This window comes from Aedes aegypti, chromosome 1 (genome assembly GCF_002204515.2).
Source record: "Aedes aegypti strain LVP_AGWG chromosome 1, AaegL5.0 Primary Assembly, whole genome shotgun sequence".
Taxonomy (NCBI): Eukaryota; Metazoa; Arthropoda; class Insecta; order Diptera; family Culicidae; genus Aedes; species Aedes aegypti.
The window spans coordinates 200310387-200335034 of NC_035107.1; the positions used below are offsets into that span (position 1 = coordinate 200310387).

Here is a 24648-nt window from a genome sequence, read left to right on the forward strand (position 1 = left end):
AATTCGTCTTTACTCATTACTGCACTCGCTTACTGTACTGTACCATAAGGCAACTTACTTATTTTCGGCAGTTTTGTTCCGCCCCTATTATATTTTATTTAAAATTTTATCAGGAAATACATAAATTAAATGTTTGGAAAATAGAACATTTATTTATAAAACTAATTTATAAGACACATTTTCGATGAACTCATGTTCGGTTTTGTACTTACTGGAATGAGCATATCAATATCAGCTTGCTTCTACTACTCCCGTATTACTCGGACGCTGTTGGATAGGTCTACCTGACCGTGGAGCACTTTTCGCTGCAGATTCTAACAGAAGTAAAAATCAATTTGATAACTTGGCGTTTTCCATTTTTTTTTGTACGCAACATATGTTTAACTTACCCGGTTGAATTTATCGCGCAATATCAGATTCTTACGCTTAAGGTTATTGATCTTTTCCATTTCCTTTTTGCGTAATACCTCGGGGAGATTTCGTACCTGACGGCGGGTGTTCTCTCGGATAGCTTTCGAAGAAAAAATGCGCCGTTGAGCTAAAAACAAAGAACACATTATTTTATTATATTTTTAAACAGATTCAAATGCAGTGCTGTTCTGAATAACAGTAGCGCATGTCGATTTCCATACAAAATGCTGAATTGATCTGATATTTTTTTTCGCAAAACGACAAACATGTTCAATTTTGTAATTTCAGAATTTCAAGTTTTTCTAAGTCTCTACCGGAAAGTGAGATAGGCATGTTACTACTGTGTAACGGGCGAAGGCCAATTGTTCTATTTCGTTTTAAAGAGCGAGTAATGGCACTTAATCCTAGGCTAATAGGCCCAGTCATAAGGTGGACATAGTTTTGCCCCATTCGACAGAGACCAGCACCAATGGAGTGACATCAACTTTAAGCCACGTCACTCCCAACGATTTTATACACCCTCTGAATCTGAAATGGTTGGTACGTTTGTCTCCGTTTTCCCGGCCATGTGCCATTGTGAACCGTTTTGATAAAAAGGGAACTTTAAAAACCTCTCCACTCAAATAGAGACTTTTCAGAGAAAACAAAAAGTTTTCCAAAAACTTCAAAATACTCACCCAACGGTGGCGGCGGCAGTCGTTCCTTCGCGTCGCACTTCTTTAGCGAATCGTCCGACGTCAGCAATAACAGTTTCTTCCGCTGTTTGTTCCTCTCCGCGCGCAACTTGTTCAACTCGTTGACACATTTTTGGCGTTCCTTCAGTCGCAGCAGTGTTCCAGGACGGTTCCTTTGAAACTGGTCCTTGAGCGGAAGCAAGTCGGTTTCCTCAGAAGCACCACCGTTGCTTCGATTGGCGCTGGAGCTCGTGTCGGTGGAACTGCTTGATCGGTGGTAAACTTGGTCCTTTTCAGACAGCGGTTTTCGTCCCTTGGTGTCCTTCCCGTCACCTTGGAATGTAATTACGTAAGCGATCGAGCTGGGTTTGGTTTGCTGCTGTTTGTCCTGCTTGGGCTGCGTGTCATCGACTATCTCTGTGTGGTGCAGAGATGAGACAGCTACTGCTGCTGTGGTGGTAGCTGGTGAGGGTTCGGATGGAAGGCGATGTCGACAGGGACAGTTACAGGGGCAGTTACATCCTGCGGTTTGAACCGAAGCTGTTAGCTTCGGTTTCGATTCGAAGATCGGTTTGGTCTTCATGATTGATCCTGTAGTTTGAGTAGCCGCTGGCCGCGCATGAAGCGTAAGACTTTCCGAACTTGATCGGGACGATTTGATGTCGTACTGGTGGGTGGTGGTGTTGGTCAGAGTGTTGGCCGCAGGGATGGACATGGAATCGGAAGAGATGAAGACCTCACTTCTGGGGAGATGCGTTTTACGCTTGCCAATGTTTCGAACGCTGTACTTTTCGTCCAGTCGTGAATAATGATCTTGCTTGCTTTGACGTCCACTGTAGGGCTTGGTGTAGATGTGATGCTGATCTTCGAACATCTGCCTTCGGTGACGTTCGTAGTTTTCTATGAATTTATCCTTGCGGCTTTTGATAAACGTTGCGATACTTTCGTCGGCAGACGATGGAGTTTCCAGCTTGGATCGATTTTGTATCATCTTCTTCATATGGTAGTGTGAGTTCCAACCCGATTCGGATCGGGAGCCGGAAGTGAACTCTGTGCTTTTATTGTTCGACTGTGCACTGGCTGGGTCCTCGTGGACCGATGTGTAAACCGGAGCACTGGAAGCACTTTTGGCACGGCGTTCAGTATTCTCATAGAGATTTTCTTTCTCGTCTGATGGTTGCTTCGGTAGAGGCCTGGTCTTGAACTCCAGAGGGTAAGTGGTACGTGTATCTGCCCCTATCTCATTGACCGCTTTTTGCTCTTCCAGTAGCAGCAATTTCATCGTTTTCAAATGTTCAATCTTTCTGTCGATTTTAAGCAATTGGGACCGCTTCTCTTTGCGGAATAGTTCAAATATTTTATCACCCGTAGAAGGTTCACTGGTACGCTCTTTGACCTGTTCTCGGCTTCTTTTCAACTCCTGTTGATTGGCGTAATCGATCTCGGAATTGGTCATCGGTTTCAGGTACTCGTTCATTGCTTTGCGAATTCTGTCATCACCACTGGAAGGGCCAGTTGAAAGCGAAGCCGGTTCCGGCAACTGTCGGGCAGTGTGATTTGATGAATTTGTATTGGATGAAAGCGTGCGCTGTGAGGAGGTGGCGGATTGCTCACGATGAGATGGTCTTCGAACAGGATTGTGGGCATCATTACTTTTGATACTGAGCTCTTGCAAATTTTTTACGATGGGATCTGTAAAAAAAACAAACGATTACGATTACGATCCGAAAAGCTCAGCTATGCTGTAAAATCATTCTTTTGAAGCTACTCATCAGTTCTGTTACATTGTTGAATTCTTTACAAAGTTACATAATCAACTCATTACTAATCACTGTCCCTATATTCTCTCTTTCTCACATTCTTATCTGTTGCATGATTATGATCATTACTAATATTATGCATGAGCATGCACAATACGAATTATTTTAGAATTAGAAGTACATGGATAACTGGACAGAATAGCTTCGAAAAGGGTGCTTAAAACTAGGATAATCCTTGCCAGGGAAGTTACAACTTATTTCATTATTAACTGCTGAATCACACAAACAAATGAACTAATAATAAAAATATCTTTCTATAAATCAGTACTTGCAATTATATTTCAGTACATGATAAAAACAGATAAAGTTTGTAAAGTCGTCACCATTGATTGAATTGCGTTATTTATAGTAATGCACAACCATTATCAAAAACTTCTAAAGCGTAATAAGAGCAGTCCTTAGCATCACTCTCATATTGTTTTTATTTTGTTGTTAAAATTTTATAAAAAAAACGATCAGCCCATTCTTCCTTACTTGTACAATTGCCAGTCTATTTCAAATTTTAATAAGCAGATCAAATTTCAAAACTCAAATTAAGTTGCTATCAGCACATTTACATTTTGCAGCATTGATCGCATTATTGTGTCAAGTCTTATCCAATTCCCTATACCCTACCCCAACCCTCCTATCCGATGGTGTTCAAGCGGTCCGCATAGACTATTACGGCCATTACCTATCCCTGTCCCCGGCTTTGGACTGACTTGTGCTCTCATTGCCCCACCAAACGCTGCAAAATAAAAAACAATAAATGAGAAATTCTTTCAGAAATTTCGTCTAGACTTTGTCAAGCAATTTATAAAAAAAATGAGAAAATTCCTGACATAGGTAATCTAGAGGGTATTTCTGAAGGAAATCCTAAAGTAATCTCTAATAAAGTTTCTTGGGAAACCATTTTTAAGCTTCTGCACGGATCTTTGAAGAAACTTCTGGATCGTTGATGAATGTCATGGAAATTTTTTTTCATTAACTGCTGGCATATAACTCACATATTTTACCTGATGTAAACTCTAAATGAACTTTTATTAGACTTCATGAAAAATCCACACGAGAAATATTCAGAGGAGTCTGCTGCAGTATATCCTGCATGAAATGCTGTAAAATCACTAGAGAGATCTCGGTTACACATTCCTGGAGCAACATCATAATGAATCCCCCTAACGAATTTATTGAGACATCTTAACTTGTCAAGGCTGAACCCTCGGTCTGGCTTTTGCCAAGTTTCCCCTCTACCTGGACCAATACTCAGACGGACTAGGCTATGGTGCCCACATGAACACTGTTTTTTTATTAGTATTGTGACGTGATAGTTTTTGAAAAATACCCATATTTCCTTGCTTCTGAGAAAAGGAAGCATTGTGAAAATCAGCAGTTCCATCAGAATTTGTTTGAAATAGTAGTGTAGTAGGTAGTTACTAATACTGTCAAGTCAAAATGGTTTTGAATAATTTGTCATTTATGTGCTATTCTGATTACTCATGTCTTTTACGTAAGATTAGAGGCTTAAATGTCCGGCCTGACCAAATATCGAGGAGACACCGGAGCATGTTATATTCGACTGCCCTCGATTCAGGGATATACGAAGCGAGATGATGCCAGAAACCGCAAGCGTCCTAAATCCGAACAACATCGTGCAGAACATGTGCCAGCACGAAAGCACCTGGAATGCGGTGAACAGGGGAGTAACGGCGATTATGTCGTTGCTGCAAAGAAGATGGTGTGAAGACCAGAGTGCTCCGGGTCGCGATCGGAGTAGGCTAGATCCTCCGTCGGGGATTAGACCGAGTAGAGCGGGCGTAGCGTAGTATTGGTTAATAGTCGTCGGGGCGCCTGCAAACCGGAAGCCATCCTCCTACCGGAAATGCAGAACCGACCCTGGCACTTGGCCGACCAACGTCGAGTCGGAGTAGGCTGAGTCCACTGCCGGGGTCTAGCTGAGTAATTCACGAAATAGCACTGGCAAATGGTCGTCGGGGCGCCTGTGAACCGGAAGTTTCCCTCCACCGGAATCGCAGGATCGACCTCGGCATCTGCCCGGCCAGCTTCGGAGTAGGCTAAGTCCACCGCCGGGGACTAGTTGAGTAGATCGCGTTGTTGCACCGGCAAATGATCGTCGGGGCGCCTGTGAACCGGAACCACCACCGGAATCGCAGGATCGACCTCGGCATCTGCCCGGATAGCATCGGTTCGGGAGATCGTCCGCCGCCGGGGAAATCTCCGTCGGAGTAAGATAGATCCACCGCCGGGGACTACTCTGAGTAGAACGTAGCGTATCACCGGCTTGAGTCGTCGGAGCGCCAGTGAACCGGAAGTCATCTTCCAACCGGAATCGCTGGACCGACCTCGGCATCCAACTGGTCAACCAGGAGAGCTCGAACAGCAGCAGCGGAGAACGAGTCGTCGTAGAGCAACGAATTGCACATGAGCGTCCAGAAGAGGTTCAACAGGGCTCTGACGCGAGGCTAGCCCAAGGGAAGTATGCGTCGTCGCACAGAAAGCTGTCCAATACCCGCCCGGCGAGATCTTCAACCGCCAATTGGGTAAAACGAGTAGTCGCAGAGACACCGTAGAAATGTCGTATTGATCTGCGTTTTTGACGACATTAAGCTCCAACAGCGAACTAGCAGAACAGCTAGAGGCTGAGATTGACGAAGTGCATGAGCACAGAAGTGCATGAGCACAGAAGTGCATGAGTACAGCCCTCCCCCAATGAAGTTGCCTGATGTTGTTTCGGGGGGGGGGGGGGGGGGGGGATCGAGGCACTGGAGCAGTATCGAAAGTATTTTAGTGGTTAAGCACGCCTAACGTGAGTCTCACACCGTGCCAACACACAACAGGCCAGGCTTTTGAAGCTTTTTTGAAAAAAAAAAAAAAAAAGAGGCTTAAATGTCAATTGTAGTGAAGTTTTGACAAAATTAGGCTGTTTAGTAGTAGTTCTAGTTAATTTAATTTTTTATTGTTACAAGTATTTATTGATCATTACGTTCATATATCCTTAAAGAAAAAAATCAATTTCCTTGTCTGTTCAACAATTTCTCAAACCTAGCAAGTGAACCCTAATGATCGATCTCAGCGTCTTACTTTCAATAGTCATTTTTATAGTGAATATTTAAGAGTAAAGTGACCTTAGGCTTCTATAACAGTCTCCTACAAGATTCACTTTTCGGTGGCAAATGCAATGCTTCACAACGCCTACTTTTTACTTGTAAATTTTGCGAAAATGAAGCTGGAATTAGATTATTTATACCGTTGTTACAAAAGAGGTATTTCTTTTTATGGCAATGTAAAAACCATATTAAAATAAGATTGTCGCCACCTATTTCTACTCAGTGAATCTACTAGTCATTTTCCTTAGAGTAATATTCCCTACGTCGTATATGATAACGATGTGTCTAGCTAGCTAATAGTAAGAGTGGCTACGGATCATTCTGGTTAGCAAAAGGCAAACTGATGGTCACCAATAGTATTAATGTTCACTTCGAATATATTAATTATTTGAAATGGGCATCAATTCTATCAATGACGCATAATGTCCGTTGGATCACATCCGAGATACTAGTGCGTCTATGCCATATGAATTATGACGCGGCTTTAAGCAAAAAATTCCAAAATGTGATACCACCACTACATGTTACGCCTTTGGTTTCCATCATATGGGCTAATGGATTATGCCCTCCCATCGCGGCAAGGTCGCATAACCAAGGGGAGGGCGATCGCATGGAATACGTAAATTGCAAACAAATCAGCGTCGGACTGCTGAAGGATTTCCTGGGGGAAAATTTCACTAAGCATTCTTTGAATGAAATCGCTGTATGAATTTCTGTGCAAATGGCAGATTTGCTGGCGGCATTTCTAGAGAGTGATCGTATGTCTAGAGAGTGGCGGTGTCTGTGGAAGAGTCACATACTTACTTACTTACTTACTTATTTGGCTTTACATCAATTATCTTGATAAAGCCTCGCCAACAATATTTCGCCAATTCCCTCGGTTCATGGCCGCTTCTCTCCATCCTCGACTGTGACCCACGCTCTCCAGGTCCTGGTGTACCTGGTCAATCCACCTAGCTCGCTGCGCCCCACGCCTTCTTGTTCCGACCGGATTCGTGGCGAACACCATCTTTACAGGGTTGTTGTCCGGCATTCTTGCAACATGCCCTGCCCAGCGTATCCTTCCAGCTTTAGCTACCTTCACGATACTGGGTTCGCCGTAGAGTTGAGCGAGCTCGTGGTTCATCCTTCGCCGCCACACGCCGTTGTCCTGCACGCCGCCGAAGATCGTCCTTAGCACTCGACGTTCGAAAACCCCAAGAGCTTGCAAGTCCTCCTCGAGCATAGTCCACGCCTCATGCCCATAGAGGACGTTTTGTACATCGTGCATTTGGTGCGGGGGTGAATCTTTCTTGACCGCAGTTTCTTCTGGAGCCCATAGTAGGCACGACTTCCGCTGATGATGCGCCTCCGTATTTCCCGACTAACATTGTTGTCAACCGTCAACAAGGATCCGAGGTAGACGAACTCGTCCACCACCTCGAAGGTATCCCCGTCTATCGTAACACTGCTTCCTAGGCGGGTCCTGTCGCGCTCAGTTCCGCCAACCAGCATGTACTTTGTTTTCGACGCATTCACCATTAGCCCGACTCTTGTTGCTTCGCGTTTCAGGCGGGTGAACAAATCTGCCACCGTTTCAAATTTTCTCCCAATAATATCCATGTCGTCCGCGAAGCAAACAAATTGTCCGGATCTCGTGAAAATCGTGCCTCGACTGTTAAGTCCGGCTCTCCGCATGACACCTTCAAGCGCAATATTGAACAACAGGCACGAAAGTCCGTCGCCCTTTCGTAGTCCCCGCCGAGACTCGAACGAACTGGAGTGTTCGCCCGAGATCTTCACGCAGTTTTGCACACCGTCCATCGTTGCTCTGATCAATCTTGTGAGCTTCCCGGGAAAGCTGTTCTCGTCCATGATTTTCCATAGCTCTATGCGGTCGATACTATCGTATGCCGCCTTGAAATCGATGAACAAATGGTGTGTAGGGACCTGGTACTCACGGCATTTCTGGAGGATTTGCCGCACGGAAAAGATCTGGTCCGTTGTCGAGCGGCCGTCGATGAAACCTGCTTGATAACTTCCCACGAACTCGTTTGCTATAGGTGATAAACGACGGAAGAGAATCTGGGATAGCACTTTATAGGCGGCGTTTAGGATGGTGATTGCACGATAATTTTCACACTCCAGTTTGTCGCCCTTTTTGTAGATAGGGCATATAACGCCTTGCTTCCACTCCTCCGGTAGCTGTTCCGTTTCCCAGATTCTGACTATCAGTCGATGCAGACAAGCGGCAAACCTGTCCGGGCCCATCTTGATGAGTTCGGCTCCGATACCATCCTTGCCAGCGGCTTTGTTGTTCTTGAGCTGTTGAATGGCATCCTTAACTTCCTCCATCATGGGAGCTGGTTGATTTCCGCTGTCCGCTGTGCTGACGTAGCCATCGCCTTCGCTGTCCTGACCTTCTGTGCCTGTGTTCTCTGCGCCATTCAGGTGTTCATCGTAGTGCTGCTTCCACCTTTCGATCACCTCGCGTCCGTCCGTCAAGATACTCCCATCCTTATCCCGGCACATCTCAGCTCGCGGCACGAAGCCTTTGCGGGATGTGTTGAGCTTCTGATAGAACTTCCGCGTTTCTTGAGAACGGTACAGCAACTCCATCTCTTGGCATTCCACCTCTTCCAGGCGGCGCTTTTTGTCCCGGAATAGGCGGGTTTGCTGTTTCCGCTTCAGTCTGTATCGTTCCACGTTTTGCCGCGTACCATGCTGCAGCATTGCAGCCCGCGCTGCATTCTTCTCCTCTAAAACCTCTTGGCACTCCTCGTCAAACCAATCGTTTCTTGAGCTCCGTTCCACATATCCGACAACGCTTTCGGCAGCGTCGTTAATGGCTGCTTTGACTGTCCTCCAGCAGTCCTCAAGAGGGGCCCTATCGAGCTCGCCCTCATCCGGCAACGCTGCCTCAAGATGCTGCGCGTACGCATTGGTGACATCCGGTTGTTTCAGCCGCTCGAGATTGTACCGGGGCGGGCGTCGGTACCGTACATTGTTGATGACGGATAGTTTTGGGCGCAGTTTCACCATCACCAGGTAGTGGTCGGAGTCAATGTTGGCGCCACGATAGGTTCTGACGTCGGTTTTGTCGGAGAAGTGCCGTCCATCGATCAAAACGTGGTCGATTTGCGATTCTGTCTGCTGAGGTGATCTCCAGGTGTACCGATACGGGAGGCTGTGCTGGAAATAGGTGCTACGAATGGCCATGTTCTTGGAGGCGGCAAAATCTATCAGTCGTAGGCCGTTCTCGTTCGTCAGCCGGTGGGCGCTGAACTTTCCAATCGTCGGTCTGAACTCCTCCTCCTGGCCAACCTGAGCGTTCAAATCTCCTATGATGATCTTGACGTCGTGGCTTGGGCAGCGGTCGTACTCGCGTTCGAGCTGCGCGTAAAATGCGTCCTTGTCATCATCAGTGCTTCCGGAGTGTGGGCTATGCACGTTGATTATGCTAAAGTTAAAGAATCGGCCTTTGATTCTTAACTTGCACATTCGTTCATTGATCGGCCACCACCCGATCACGCGCCTCTGCATATCACCCATCACTATAAAAGCTGTTCCCAGCTCGCGTGTATTGCCGCAGCTCTGGTAGATGGTATGATTACCTCTAAACGTTCGCACCAATGCTCCTGTCCAGCACACCTCCTGCAGCGCTACGATGTCGAAACCGCGGGTCTTCAGTACATCGGAGAGTATGCGAGTACTTCCAATGAAGTTGAGAGATTTGCAGTTCCACGTACCGAGTTTCCAATCGCTAGTCCATTTTCGTCGCTGTGGTCTTTGCCGATTGTTCCGGTCCGTATTCTCTCGTTGACGTTCCGACATTTACCGCGCCGGAAGAGTCACATATAAACTTTTTGGATCCCTCTAGGGTTTACACCAAGATTTTTTGCAAAGACTCTTCGACGAATTGTTCTAGAGATTCCATTTTGATTACTCAAAAGATGTTTCAATTATTATTCATAAAATTCATTAAAATTTTATCAAATAAAAAACACGTAACAATTTTAATAAAATTTTTTATGGGATTTCCTAAAGGTTTCCTTGCCTAAAAACCAGAGAGTCGTTCGATTTGAAAAACTGAGGCTCTGGGATATGCTTGGAGAATTCCTAGAATACAAATTTGACGGAGTTGCCCAGATAATTTAGCACTTTGAAATGAAAGATAATATTTCGTACAATTGGAAGACATTGAAAGAAATCACATGGTATCTGTGATTAATACCCATAAAGGGTATGTTATTAAGTTTCAACCTTTCAACTTTTTGTGAGGTGCATGTATTCAGTACACTAAGGCGACTGACGGTGGGTCAAGGTGAAACAGCTTGGAATCCATCTTACAATTTTTGTACCAAATCTTCATAAAACACTAATCTCGATAAGGAAGCATCCAATGCAATTTTTATTTTGGCTTTGTGCGCTACTAGAAAACTTAAAATAATAAAATCTCGTGCGTTGTTCTATTACTTTGAAAACCTGGGTAAGGAAGGGCACAAGTCGGCCGACCGACTTTGGATTCTAAGATGTTCCACCCTTATTAAAAATGATTCATTTCCTTAACATAAAATTACCTTCAAGACTAGAAGCCGCCTTCTCCTCGCTGTTTCCTTCATCGATAATTTCCACAATGACTTCGTCTGCACCTCTGCTACTCCTCCCCACCGAAGAACTTTTACCACTCTCTCCAATCGTTTCCACTCCACTCAACGTCGTCTGCCTTCCTGGGCTACTTCTCCCATCCTCTTCACCCACTAGCCCTACCGGTTGCTGCCTAGCCCGCAAGCATTCTTGCAACAGCTGTTCCTTCGTTCTGCCCTTGGGATCGTTCTTCATCATCTTTCGGAAGATTTTATCGACCAAACTTTGCTTCACCCGTTCGGGCAAACTTCGCGACTCGCAAATCGTGTGGTACAGTGTGACTCCCAGTCGTAGTTCGTCGTCAAAGTTGTACTCCGTGGAATTCAAACTGGTGTTTCCGCTGCCACGCGATGAAGACGATAACTGTTGCTGTTTGGATGACGAACGGCCCGATGAACTTTTTGAACTGTTTCCTGTCGTGGATGATGGAATGAGTTGGGTTCCGTTACTACTGGATTCCTCGCCTTCTGCAAGCTTGCTTGGTGGCGAGGAAAAGAACTCAAAACTTTCCGCCACTTCTATCTGTTCGCAGACAGAGCTAGCTTCCCGGACGGAAGTCGTTTTGTTAGTCGCTGAAGATAGCGTTTCCGTTCCGATTTGCTTGTCCGATGTGTCAACCTGGCGCTGTTCGGACTGCACTGCTTTGGTAAGGATTTTAACCAGACTGGTTTGGGTGGATTTGATCGCTTTTTGTGGCACGTTCTGAAGTGATGTGACCTTGGGGGTACTCTGAGCTTCCGGGTTCATCATGCTTAGCGTAATCTCGGACGGATTCGGGTATTTTTCCTTATATTTCTGATAGACATCCTGCCACTTATGTTTGGCATTTTTCTTGATATGTTCTACGGATTCTTGTTCCGTTCGGTCTCCTTTCTTTCTAGGAGTTTGTACATTTTTCACGACAACCACCTTCTCATCGAAATTTAACCCTTTCTTTGCGAAATACTTCTGCAGGCATTGCTTCTCGGTTTCGTTCAAATCGCCAGCACCACAAAAATAGAACTTGTCGCTGGAGCTGTATCCGATATCCCCGAGGGAGTCCCACTCTAGCCGTTGCTTATTGGACGCAACACTGCTCACTGGGGAAATATCGCGCGTTGTGTCCATCACATCCTCCACGTTCAGATTGCCTCCAGATTTGACTCCACTTGGTTTCAAGACTGGACGAATTGGTTCCTCGGTTTGCTGCTCAACTGACCGCCCTTCTGGCATGGTTTGCGTTCCGGCGGTGCTTATTTCGTGAATAATCGGCGCTGGAGCTAAAACATAGATACGAAATAAAATCTTTAATTTTCTATAACGCATACAACTGTGCTTCTCCGACCGTTATTATCAGAAAAAAACCTCCTTAAAATCTCACCAGTCATTTTCTGTGGCTAAATTGCATATCTAAGCAAAATTGAGAACGGGTCCACTTCGAAGTTACACCCTTAAGAAGGTATAAGATCACAAATTTAAAGAAAATAAGATATGTTGTTAACCTTACAATCGTCACGCGGTTGATCACTGTCGAAAACACCGCTTTGATGCTGAATGCTCGAAAAAAATCTTTCACAAATTCCTCATGAAAATCCTGATGCTCATCCAGGGATTTTTCAATCCATTTCGCAAGGATTTCGTCCAAGATTTATGTTTAGCATAATTTAAAAAATCGAACAACCATTTCTCCACGGATGCTTCTACCTACTGGTTTCTTAGTATTTCCTCCAGAACTGTCGTTTAGACTTCAAAGAAGAATTTCTCTAAGAATACCTTTAGAAATTAATCCAGCAATACCTGAATGACGCACAAAAGTATCGTTCGAATAAATCTTATAGTAATCTCTACTGAAACTTCTGAATAAATTCGGGATGAACTTTTGTGAGGATCTTTGAAAAACTCTCTAATTTTTGAGTAAGTCTTGAAAATTTCTCTAGATCAGGCCTGCGCAATCTTTTTTAATCGCGGGCCAAATCGCATAAGTAATTTTGTGTCACGGGCCACATTTTCAAACGCACAAATATTCCCAACAATTCTGACAAAAATCAGTAAATGAAGTTCAAAAAACCTGACAAAAATCAGTGAATGAAGTAAATTTCATTTGAAGAAATCTAAAAAAAAGAGATATTTGCTGCTAAGCATTCTGCTAGACATTATGAGAGTTCCTATCGAAATTATATAATAATCTAGTTCAGAATATTTTGAAGAATCTACACCAGAATTTTTAGATCCTGTGAGAATACCATTTGTTTTTTAAATCGTACCCCGAATTCTGTCAGAATCCGACCTAATATTTTTTTGAACCGGGATGTTCTTAAATCCTGATCAAGCTTTTACGAAAATCTTTGTCAGAATGTCCAAAATTTTACAAGAACCGTGGCTAGGATTCCTTCAATATCTCGCTCAATAGTCATTTGCAAATGGACCTAGAAATCTTTGAAAATGCTAAAAAGTATTTCAAAAGAAACATTCTCATAATTTTATTATAAATTTGTTTAGTGTCCTGGCAAAATGTTACATACCGTTATGTTGTAATCTTGCCCAGGATTTAAAAAAAAATGAATTGAATTCGTTGAAAATCCTGGCTATGGAATCCTGGTAAAAAGTCTGAGAATATTGCGATTGTTAAGGCTGATTTGCTGCTGACAAGAAAAGTAATCGCCAATCAAGATACGTGAGAAATTACTTGCATGAAATTGTCGATAAAATCACATTTCTTTGATCGCATTTCGCAGTTGAGAAGAAATATCATTTCAAATGGGACTCTGCGCTATTCAGTCAAAGAATTTCTTGTCCAGAATTCTGATTTTGTATAAGCCTGCCTTTCTTATAACTCTGTCAAAAAAAGTCATGGTAGAAACATTGTTGAAACACCCTGAATTTGATATTTAGAATTTGAAGCATTCATAAAATAAAATAACTAAGAGGGTTAAAAAACAAAACAATTTAAAGACAACTACAACAACTACCAAAACTTCGGGTTAGTAGAATATTCAACGGGCAAAATATAAGAAGAATCTTCGAACCCTCCGCGGGCCGCACAAAATGAAGTCACGGGCCGGATGCGACCCGCGGGCCGTGCGTTGGGCAGTCCTGCTCTAGATGAATTGCTAAGATAACTACGGCTAAATAAGTAATTGAATCCCTGAATAAAGTCCTTCAGGATTTTCTAGATGCATTCATTAGAAAACATTGAAAAGCCACCTTGAAGAAACTTGTGTAGACATGAAACAAAATTGAGAATAAAATTAAACTCAAATTTCAGTTAAATTTTGCTTTGTGTATACCTTTCGGGAAAATTTGCCAAAGTAGTAGCAAGAACACGCGTCTTATTTAATAAAAGCAAGAATTTATTCAAAAAATGCGACCCAAAAATTTCAAAGATACTTATATAATTTACATATCTCGAACATTTGTAGGGATTTGTGAGTAGATCAAACTATACCAAAATAATTTTAAGTGGAATAATTAAAAAAAAACAACACAGAATTTTATTCTCTAGGGTGGTTTATGCTATTTTCGACAGCTAAAGCGATCATTTGATATTAAACACCATTTGAATATATACGATTTTCTTGGAGTTTGTGGAGCTATACCTTCAAAAGGCGTAACTTCCAAATGATCCCTTGATTTCAGTTTTCCAAGACATGCAATTTAACCATGCACTGATCAAAACGATAGTTTTGATAGTTTTTTTTTTTTCTGATAATAACGGTCCGGGGGGCACCGTGGCACATCCAAACTTACCCAACATTCCTGGTGGGGTCGAAACGACAATTGGCTGTTGCATTGTCGCCACTTGTTGAGGCAACTTAATCTCGATGACCGATTCCAGGTTAAAGTTGAAATTCCGGCCAGCTTTCTTCTCACTCTTCGTTTCCTTCACCACCACGTTCTCAACTTGCTCTTGCGTCTTTTCTCCCTCTTTCGTTACATCATCCTTCCGTTGACCTGATTTCGATCGATCACTTCCTCCGGAAGCATTCAACAGCTCTGCCGAACGCCTCTCCCTTTCGTCGTCTTGCTTCCGCTTCCCCAGAGTCGACAAGTTTTCCAACGATTTGCCAACTTTCCCCCCACTGCCCTGATCCCCTTCTCCATGCAATGCCGTGGACGTTGGGATACTTCCGTCACTGGATGACCGGGTTGTATTTGCTCGCAGTCGAAGAAACTTTTCCAGATCACGATTCTGGCCGTATTTCGTGTAGTACTCCATTATCTGATCGGTGACGCGGGAATTTCCACTAAAGTTGGCCATTGTTCGCAAAATAATACACTTCCACTCAACTCAACAGCAAAAGCAGAACGTTTTTCACATCACTTTCCACTTTTCAACGGTTTCCAAGCATCGGAAACAAACAACTTCGCGGCGGAATCGATTCTTTCGGGCTCAAAATTCCGTTAGAAAATGTGACAGTTGCACTTTCGGGTGCATCTGTGCATCCTCGGATAAACAAACAGACGCAAAGAAAACGTAAACAAAATCAAGGGAACTGTTGCGCGCAGGTTGTCGCGTTTGGCCGAAATTCTTCTGTGGTGAAAATGATGAGTTGCGTGGTGAGTAATAACGCGGGTGTGCAACCCGGATTATACCCGAAAAAAAAAACCGCAATAATATATATGTTTTGAAAGCCCAAGTTTGAGGAAATCGCACTTTGCTTTTTTATCTGTTTTTCCGCAATTCAGTTCGTCTCGACTATTTTGCAGTTAAGCCAAATTTGAATTATCCCTCGAAAGGGCCGATTTGAGTTAAAATAATTCAAATTTTAATTTATTTGTGACTACGTGTAGGGAGCCGGATCTTACTCATGGAACTAGATTCACTACGGCTTTGGGTTTTTTGATAGCTACAGAGCTCATATTTGTCTACAATATGCGTCGAAGTAAAGCGCATCTTATTGCAAGGTCTCAGACGATTCGGCCGACAAAAACCCCCCTCGCCAAAGTGAATCATGGAAGTGCACAAGTAGCTCTGCGCCCTATGTGGTGTGAATGGTGAAATTCGTGGTGGTGATCGTGGTGATTGATTACCCGGGTGTGCGACCCGGATATGAATACCGAACAGATGCCTGACATACCTACAAGCTGCATACATTTTGGCGCCTGCTTCAACAATGGAATTTGTTAAAGTTTCGAGAGCATTGTCATCAATATCAAATTATGTTTGCAAAGAAAGTCAAGAATCTGTCGAGCTATCGTTCATCGATGTATGTTTTAGGGTAATTTGCCCATTATTGCCGTATATAGAGATAAATCATTAATATTAATCGGTAACTCTTTTTCTACAGATATTATTGGAGATGATGATAGCTTATAATACACCCAAGCTGAACCAAATAAACGCTTTTAACCTACCGTCGGTCGCCCTAGTGTACTGAGTACACGCACCATGCGAAAAGTCGAAAAACACGTTGAAAATCCCTTCAAATTGATCCGGGTGTTGGTCCTATTCCAAGATCTACTCTCCTTCTTGCTTGTACAGAAGAAATTTTTCGAAAAAAATCAACAAAAAGTATTCGAAAACATCGTGTTTTTAACCTAAATTTTTACGCGTGTACTTAGTACACCAGTGCGACCGCTCGTGTAACCAGTGTTGTGAAAAACTCAATTTCTCACAACTCACGCTTGAGATTTTTCATGCGTGAGTTGTCAATCATGCAACTCAGCAGTCAAAAAATCACGGATGAGTTGGCTCACCTTTTTAACTCAATGTCTCGTATTTCCACCCGGCAATAATCACTTAACTACCGAAAAGCTAATCATTACATATAATTTGCAATTGGATTAGATGGACAAATTGATGTGAAGATTTGCGAAAAAGTTACACGTCTTCTCAGTGAGAATCGAACTCACGACTCCCCGATCTCTAATTGGGGCGCGTTACCACTACGCCATGAGAGGACTCATGAACGCAGAGGTTAAGGCCGCACGGGACGTCATCATAATCACCCTATCCATTTCAAGAAGCAAATCTCAAGAACCACTCCATATATCGATGCGAAAAATGTATCAACATGATTCTATATATGTAGCGCACAACCCAATAAATTTTCAGCTTCATCGGTTTACTAAAACTCGAGATTTGCTTTCACAAAGTTTTGATGATTATTGTTAGAGTGAGACGAAAGATAGGGAAAATAACACGGTCTCCCGTGTCCCCTTAACCTGAATTCGATTTCAGCTCAATAATCAAGTGGTCCTTTTTCGCAAAGTGCACCTCTTTCGGAAGAATTAGATGCCCATCCAAACACAACGCTTTCTATATATATATCCAATGCCTAGCCCGAGAGCGCATTGTTTTTTAGGTATAGGAATAGCACACTACACTAGCCAGCAACTGCGCTGGCTGAGGTATCTATTGTGTGGGCTTCCAATGGGTCGCGACGTTCTCAAACGACCGGTTACGGAACATGAGTCCGTTGCTCGATAAATACATGTTTTTAATTATGAATCGTGGTTTACGGCTAACCAGCCGAGTGGAAGTTTAACAACTACCGAAAAGCTAATCATTACATATAATTTGCAATTGGATTAGATGGACAAATTGATGTGAAGATTTGCGAAAAAGTTACACGTCTTCTCAGTGAGAATCGAACTCACGACTCCCCTTGAATCATTTTTTACGGTTTGAGTTGATTGAGTTGATTTTTCATCAAAATCTCAAGCGTGAGATTTGCGAAGCAGATCTCTAATGAGTTTGCTCTCACGGGAGAGCGTATTGATTGAGATTTTGAGTGTGAGTCTATCAACACTGCGTGTTGGCAACACGGAATCAGCCTTTTCAACAGGGATCAACACTGGTGAAGTGACAGACAACTACAATGACACAAGGAGGATGAAATGAAACGTCAAAAAAGGTACACAAACTGAAGACATCAAACATTGCACGTGAAGAAGCAAATTGAAGTAAAAATTATAAAGTTAATAGATTCTTATTTGAATTCGATTACATTTAACAAATAATTACACGAAATTGTAAGTAAAATAAATGAATTTGACACAACACATATGTAACACTTAAAATATGATTTATAGCTTAATAGTAATCTACACACAATTGTTACTGTACGACGGAGAACATTTGCACACGTGAAAGACTTATATTGTAAGTAAACAAACTATTAAATCTAACTTAATCGCTAATGGAATGCTAATATATTTTAGCTTGAAGCTTACTCAACTACCCACATAACCGAGTTTGCTATAGGAAAGTCCGAATCGTATCCGCTCCAGTAACAAACTTCAAGAATATAAACATTCTAACCTCTCATCTGCCGACGGTCGGGATAAGCTCCAGAAAATATGACGACATTACCGTCTGAGACCGTGACCAATGTCGGAGAGGCGACAGAGCATAGAAATTGCCGCGTTTGCAACCAGCCAGATGAGGCAGACAGCCAGATGGTCCAGTGCAACGGCTGTAGGCACTGGTATCATTTCAGATGCGCCGCGGTTGGGGATAGTATTGCCAACGAGAGCAGAGTATATCTCTGCGGTTTCTGTTCAACATCACCTGGCTCGTCAATAGCACAATCGACAACGGCAAGCGCACGAGAGGCCAAGTTGAGGCTCGAAATGCAACGCCTAGCCGAAGAGAAGGAGCTACGGGCTAGATTGCTGGTGGAGAAGGAAAAGCAAGATAAGGACATGCACGATATGGCGATGCGACTGGAAAAAGAACGAAGAGAGAAAGCGATTTCTGACTTGATGACGTTAGAAAAGGAGTTTATCGACAAAAAATACCAACTGCTGCAAGCCCGATTGGAAGAAGACGACGATGGAATAAGCCACAGAAGTCACCGTAGTGTCCGCCATGGAGTGGACAAGGTCCAAGAGTGGATGAATGCACAGCCAGCCGTGACCCTGAGTTCCAATTCTGGAGGAGTAGGCCCCACTGGACTCACATCTACAGCATCCAACGTATTTCATCCACCCTCATCATCAACGGTAAACAAAAACGCTTGCAGTCAACCTGCGGGAATTGCTGAAGAAATCTCCTGCGCTACGTCCTTTGGTCCAACATTCAAGGACCTAATTTCGCCTGTGACGACGTCCTACCCAGGGCTGCCAGTGGAAACGCTAACATCAACTCCAAGCAACGTCCCATCAGTTCCATTGCAACAATCCACACCGAGGAGTTCAGCAGCAAATGTGCTAGGGACCGTTTCGTTATTGCCTACCTCGATACATCCATCAGCAAGCATGCCAGGTACAAACACTCTCCACCGTTCGTTTTATCCAAACACGACAACAATATCAGTAAGTAATCGACCGAATGTTGTTGAAAATGTAAGCCATGCTTTGGGCGGACAGGGTAATGTTGGAACAGTTATAGGGTCTATTTACAATCGAATACCGTGGGCAAGTCAACCTGGCGGTGAAATGCCTGTTAGTAGAGTTAGTGTTCCCGCACCGATCAACCCTTCGTGGTTAGAAGGTTTACCGGCGCGCCCCTCTGTACCGGCAAGTGGCCCTATGTGCTCTTCGTTTCCGCAAAGTGGTTATCCCTCAGCACCACCAGGTATTCCGAGTATTACGCAGAGTAGCCTTTCTCTACCGTCCATGGTATCATCTGGTGTGGGTGGGGGGATATATAACTTGTCCTCTCAACAATATCCCGGCATAAGTGTAACCAGTTATCAAACTCCAATTTTCTCGGTGCCGCAACAACCCAGCATACCAATGCAGCAGTCCTTTGGCCCTAATTCTCAGCAATTGGCCGCTCGTCATGTAGTGCCAAAGGAACTCCCTTCGTTCGCGGGAAATCCAGCAGAGTGGCCTCTCTTTTGGAGCAGTTATGATACATCTACACAAATGTGCGGATACACCGATGCGGAAAACTTGATGCGGCTACAGCGTAGTCTGAAGGGCGAGGCTAGGAAAGCCGTAAGCTGCTTCCTGCTGCATCCATCGAATGTGCCTGAAGTGATGAACACATTGCATTCGTTATATGGTCGTCCCGAGGCTATAATACACACACTACTAAACGAAGTACGAGCCACTCCACCGCCAAAACCAGAGAAGCTGGAGACCCTGATCAATTTTGGACTGGCAGTTAGGAACCTTTGTGTGCACCTCGTGAGTACAAGACAAGATATGCATTTATCGAATCCGATTCTATTGCAAGAGCTTGTTGAAAAATTACCTGCAAACATCAAGCTGGATTGGGCGCTCTACAAACAACGTGTCCTGGTAGCAGATCTTCGCGCTTTCGCTGACTACATGAACGTGTTGGTCACAGCGGCTAGCAGCGTCACGACCATCGTTGAACCTGCGTTTCAAAAGGCTGAACGACAAAAGGTGAAGACAAAGGCATTTGTAAATCCCCATTCGACGGTAGATTCACCGCCATGGCAGAGTAAAGAAGTACCAAGCTCAGATGTGAGCAAACCGGACATCAAAGTGGATCGACCATGTGTAGTGTGCAAAACATCTGGGCACAAGCCGAAGGATTGTGATATGTTCAAGCAAAAAGATCTAGCTGATCGTTGGAAGATCGCATCTGAAGTTCACCTTTGCAAGAGGTGTTTGTATCCACATGGACGTTGGCCATGCAAAGCTTCAACATGTGGTGTAGACGGATGTCAGCAGCGCCATCATCGCCTTCTTCATCCTGGCGAACCACAAGTAGGGGGTAATAGAACTGCGATGAACTACAACACGGGCACAGTAGCTGTTCATAAACAATTACGTAGTCAGATACTGTTCTGCATAATTCCTGTTTTGTTACACGCTAATGGGAAATCAATTCGAACCTTCGCCTTTTTGGATAGCGGTTCAGATTCCACCCTGATCGAGAACTCGATAGTGAAGCAGCTAGGCATAGTGGGCCAACCGGCTCCGCTGTGCATACAATGGACTAATGGAGTGAAGCGTACTGAAGATATGGCGCAACAAGTTCAACTCTTGATTTCTGGATTGGATTCGACGAAGCGTTTCGCACTGAATGATGTACACACCGTAAGGAGTCTAGATTTGCCTCGACAATCCTTGAAATTCGACGTGCTCCAGAGAGATTTTCCTTACCTTCGCGGACTTCCCGTGAAGAGCTATGACGACGCATCCCCTGGGATTTTGATTGGGCTAGATAACACGAAGGTTAAAAACACTCTAAAGCTTAGAGAAGGTAAACCTGATGAGCCAGTAGCAGCAAAGACACGGATTGGTTGGGTTGTATTCGGACGTAACCGAGGCTCAGGAGAAAATTCTTCTCATCGATTTCTTCACTTGTGTAAACAGTCCAGTGATGAGGTGCTTCACGATTTAGTGAAAAATTTCTTCCGTATTGAGGGCACGGGGGTATCATCAACAAACGCTCTTGATTCTGCCGACGTCCGGCGCGCTCGAAACATCCTTGAAGAAACTACAGAACGCACCTCTAGCGGTCGATTCCAGACGGGGCTCTTATGGAAATATGACCATTTTCAATTCCCAGACAGTAGACGAACAGCGGAGCGCCGTTTAGTCTGTCTAGAAAAGCGGCTGCAGAAATCACCAGAGTTGTATGATAACGTGAAGCAACAAATTGCTGAATATCAGCGCAAAGGTTATGCGCACATAGCAACGGACAAGGAACTAGAAGAAACAGACCCAAAGCGAGTTTGGTATTTGCCTTTAGGGGTCGTCATCCACCCAAAGAAACCGGGAAAGGTGCGTGTAGTCTGGGATGCGGCCTCAACGGTACAAGGTGTCTCACTGAATTCTGTTCTGCTGAAAGGACCTGACCTACTCACCTCATTAACCGCGGTGCTAAGTCGATTCCGTCAGAGACAAGTGGCCATCAGTGGAGATATACGGGAGATGTTCCACCAGGTTTTGATACGACCGGAAGATCGACATGCACAGCGTTTCCTCTGGCGGGACAGCCCATTGCTCCCGATGCAAGTATTCGTCATGAATGTAGCTACTTTTGGATCTTGTTGCTCTCCGTGTTCTTTGCAATACATTAAAAATTTGAACGCGGACGAGCAGGCAGACGAGTTTCCAAAGGCAGCCGAGGCGGTGAAGAAAAGCCATTACGTCGATGATTATTTGGATAGCGTGGATACGGTTGACGAAGCAATACAGTTGGCGGAAGAAGTAAAAGCGATACACGCTAAGGCAGGGTTCGAAATTCGGCACTGGATGTCAAATTCAACTGAGGTAATCCAGCGAATTGGCGAATGTAGCGAGGACACAGACAAAATATTCGTGATGGACAAGTGCAGCAGTATAGAACGTGTTTTGGGAATGACGTGGCAGCCAAAGGAGGATGTTTTCTCGTTCTCTCTCCAGTTGCGTGAAAATCTTCAATCTCTCATAACCGACGATGCAGTACCGACGAAACGAAAAGCTTTAAGTCTGGTGATGAGCGTCTTCGACCCGTTGGGATTGGTGGCAGTGATCCTCGTTCACGGAAAGGTGTTGCTTCAGGACATATGGCGCTCTGGCGTGGATTGGGACGAAAACATTCCAAAAAACTTGCTCGTACGTTGGAGAACATGGATACAGATGTTGAAGCAACTCGATCTGGTGAAGATACCTCGCTGTTATTTTCCTGCCTACGGGCAACTGGCCTACGACTCGTTGGAGCTACATATATTTGTGGACGCCAGTGAAACCGCTTATGCAGCCTGCGCGTACTTCCGTTTAGTGGATCGTGGGGTCACTCGATGTTGTCTAGTGTCGGCGAAATCAAAAGTCGCTCCACTCAAACCGATGTCTATTCCACGACTTGAACTCCAAGCTGCGGTTATGGGAGCACGCCTTATGAAAACAGTCGTTACCAATCACACGCTTAAAATTTGTCGCAAAGTGCTATGGAGCGACTCCACAACAGTGCTTTCGTGGCTGAGATCAGATCCACGGCGCCACACGCAGTTCGTGGGATTCAGGATCGGGGAGATTTTGGAAGCTACTGACATCGAAGATTGGAGATGGGTCCCAACAAAATGTAATGTCGCTGACGAAGCTACCAAATGGAACGCAGGGCCTAATATTGAGCCAAACGGTCGCTGGTTTAAAGGACCCAATTTTCTATATAAAGACGAAGACTGCTGGCCTCGACGTGAACCTCCGTTGCAAGAGTCTTCAGAAGAATTACGATCGGTGCACGTACAAACCCATGTCGTGATCAAACAGGTGATCGAGTTCAAGCGTTTTTCAAAATGGGAACGTTTAATACGTACTGTCGCTTTTGTTCGTCGTTTCTACGAGAACTGTCAGAAGAAGACGAAAGGTGAACGTTCATATCTCACACTATCTTTGAGTCGCGAAGAATTGAAGAATGCGGAGTTCACTGTGTTGAGAATGGTGCAACTGGAAGCTTATCCGAACGAATATGAGCTATTACTAAAGAACCAAGATGTTCCACTGAGTCAACAGATGAAGATCAAGAAGAGTAGTGCTCTTTATAGTAAGTCTCCGATAATTGGTGAGGGTAATCTTATCCGAATGAAACGGCGTACTGGAGAAGTTGACTGGATTCCCAATGACATGCGATTTCCAGTGATCCTACCGAAATCGAGCTGCGTGACCTTTCTACTAATCGACTGGTATCATCGTAAATTCAAGCATGCCAACGGAGAAACTGTAGTGAACGAGGCTATGCAAAAGTACGCTGTCTCCGCACTTAGAGTTCTAGTAAGAACTGTAAGCACACGCTGCAACTGGTGCCGAGTGTATAAGGCGAAACCTCAAACACCACCGATGGGCCCCTTACCAGCTGTACGCATTACTCCTTACGTCCGTCCATTTTCCTTTGTTGGGTTGGACTACTTTGGTCCGCTAACTGTGAAGATTGGTCGCAGCAATGCAAAACGATGGGTTGCACTCTTTACGTGCTTGACGGTTCGTGCTATCCATTTGGAAGTAACCATGAGCCTCTCCACTGAGTCCTGCAAATTGGCAATTCGGAGGTTCATAGCGCGTAGAGGAGCTCCGTCAGAAATTTATTCCGACCAGGGCACAAACTTTCAAGGAGCGAGTCGAGAACTTCATGAACAGATCTACGCTATTAATAGCTCTCTGGCTGGCACTTTCACTAATACTACGACACAGTGGAAGTTCAACCCTCCCTATGCACCGCATATGGTAGGAGCTTGGGAAAGGCTCGTGCGATCTGTAAAGGCGGCTCTGAACGCTACATCAGTGAGCAAAAATCCGGACGAAGAAACTTTGATGACGGTAATGGTGGAGATAGAGAGTATGGTGAATACTCGCCCTTTAACCTACATGGCGCTGGAGAATTCGGAGCAGGAGGCGCTAACTCCGAATCATTTTTTACTCTTGAGTTCTTCCGGTGTGAATCAACCATCAGCGCTCCCAGTAGACCCGAAAACGGTGCTGCGTTCAAACTGGAACTTAGTCCGTGCAATGTTAGATCGGTTTTGGGCACGATGGATCCAGGAATACCTACCCGTAATCTCCAAGCAAACCAAATGGTTTGATGAAGTCAGAACCCTGCGAGTCGGTGATCTAGTAATCGTTGTGCAGAACGACATCCGTAATAGCTGGACAAGAGGGAAGGTGATCCGAGTTTATCCTGGGAAAGATGGAAGAGTACGGAAGGCGGATGTCCAAACCTCTACCGGCATAATTCAACGGCCAGTGACCCTGCTAGCTGTTCTGAACGTACAAGTGCCAGGTAATGGTATAGCAGAAGGAACTTCGTGCAATACGGGTGGGGGCATGTTGGCAACACGGAATCAGCCTTTTCAACAGGGATCAACACTGGTGAAGTGACAGACAACTACAATGACACAAGGAGGATGAAATGAAACGTCAAAAAAGGTACACAAACTGAAGACATCAAACATTGCACGTGAAGAAGCAAATTGAAGTAAAAATTATAAAGTTAATAGATTCTTATTTGAATTCGATTACATTTAACAAATAATTACACGAAATTGTAAGTAAAATAAATGAATTTGACACAACACATATGTAACACTTAAAATATGATTTATAGCTTAATAGTAATCTACACACAATTGTTACTGTACGACGGAGAACATTTGCACACGTGAAAGACTTATATTGTAAGTAAACAAACTA

At 44.2% G+C, this 24648-nt stretch overlaps 1 protein-coding gene across 1 annotated transcript; it reads right to left on the reverse strand.

The window, feature by feature from the left end:
- Positions 1 to 125: 125 nt before the first annotated feature.
- LOC110681370 lies at positions 126 to 15056 on the reverse strand. Its single transcript, XM_021857116.1, has 5 exons — positions 14362 to 15056; positions 10569 to 11894; positions 1089 to 2777; positions 390 to 538; positions 126 to 314 (listed from the first exon to the last, which is right to left on the reverse strand). The coding sequence occupies exons 1-5, from the start codon at positions 14870 to 14872 to the stop codon at positions 246 to 248; spliced, it is 3744 nt and encodes a 1247-aa protein (XP_021712808.1). The 5' UTR covers positions 14873 to 15056; the 3' UTR covers positions 126 to 245.
- Positions 15057 to 24648: the final 9592 nt, after the last annotated feature.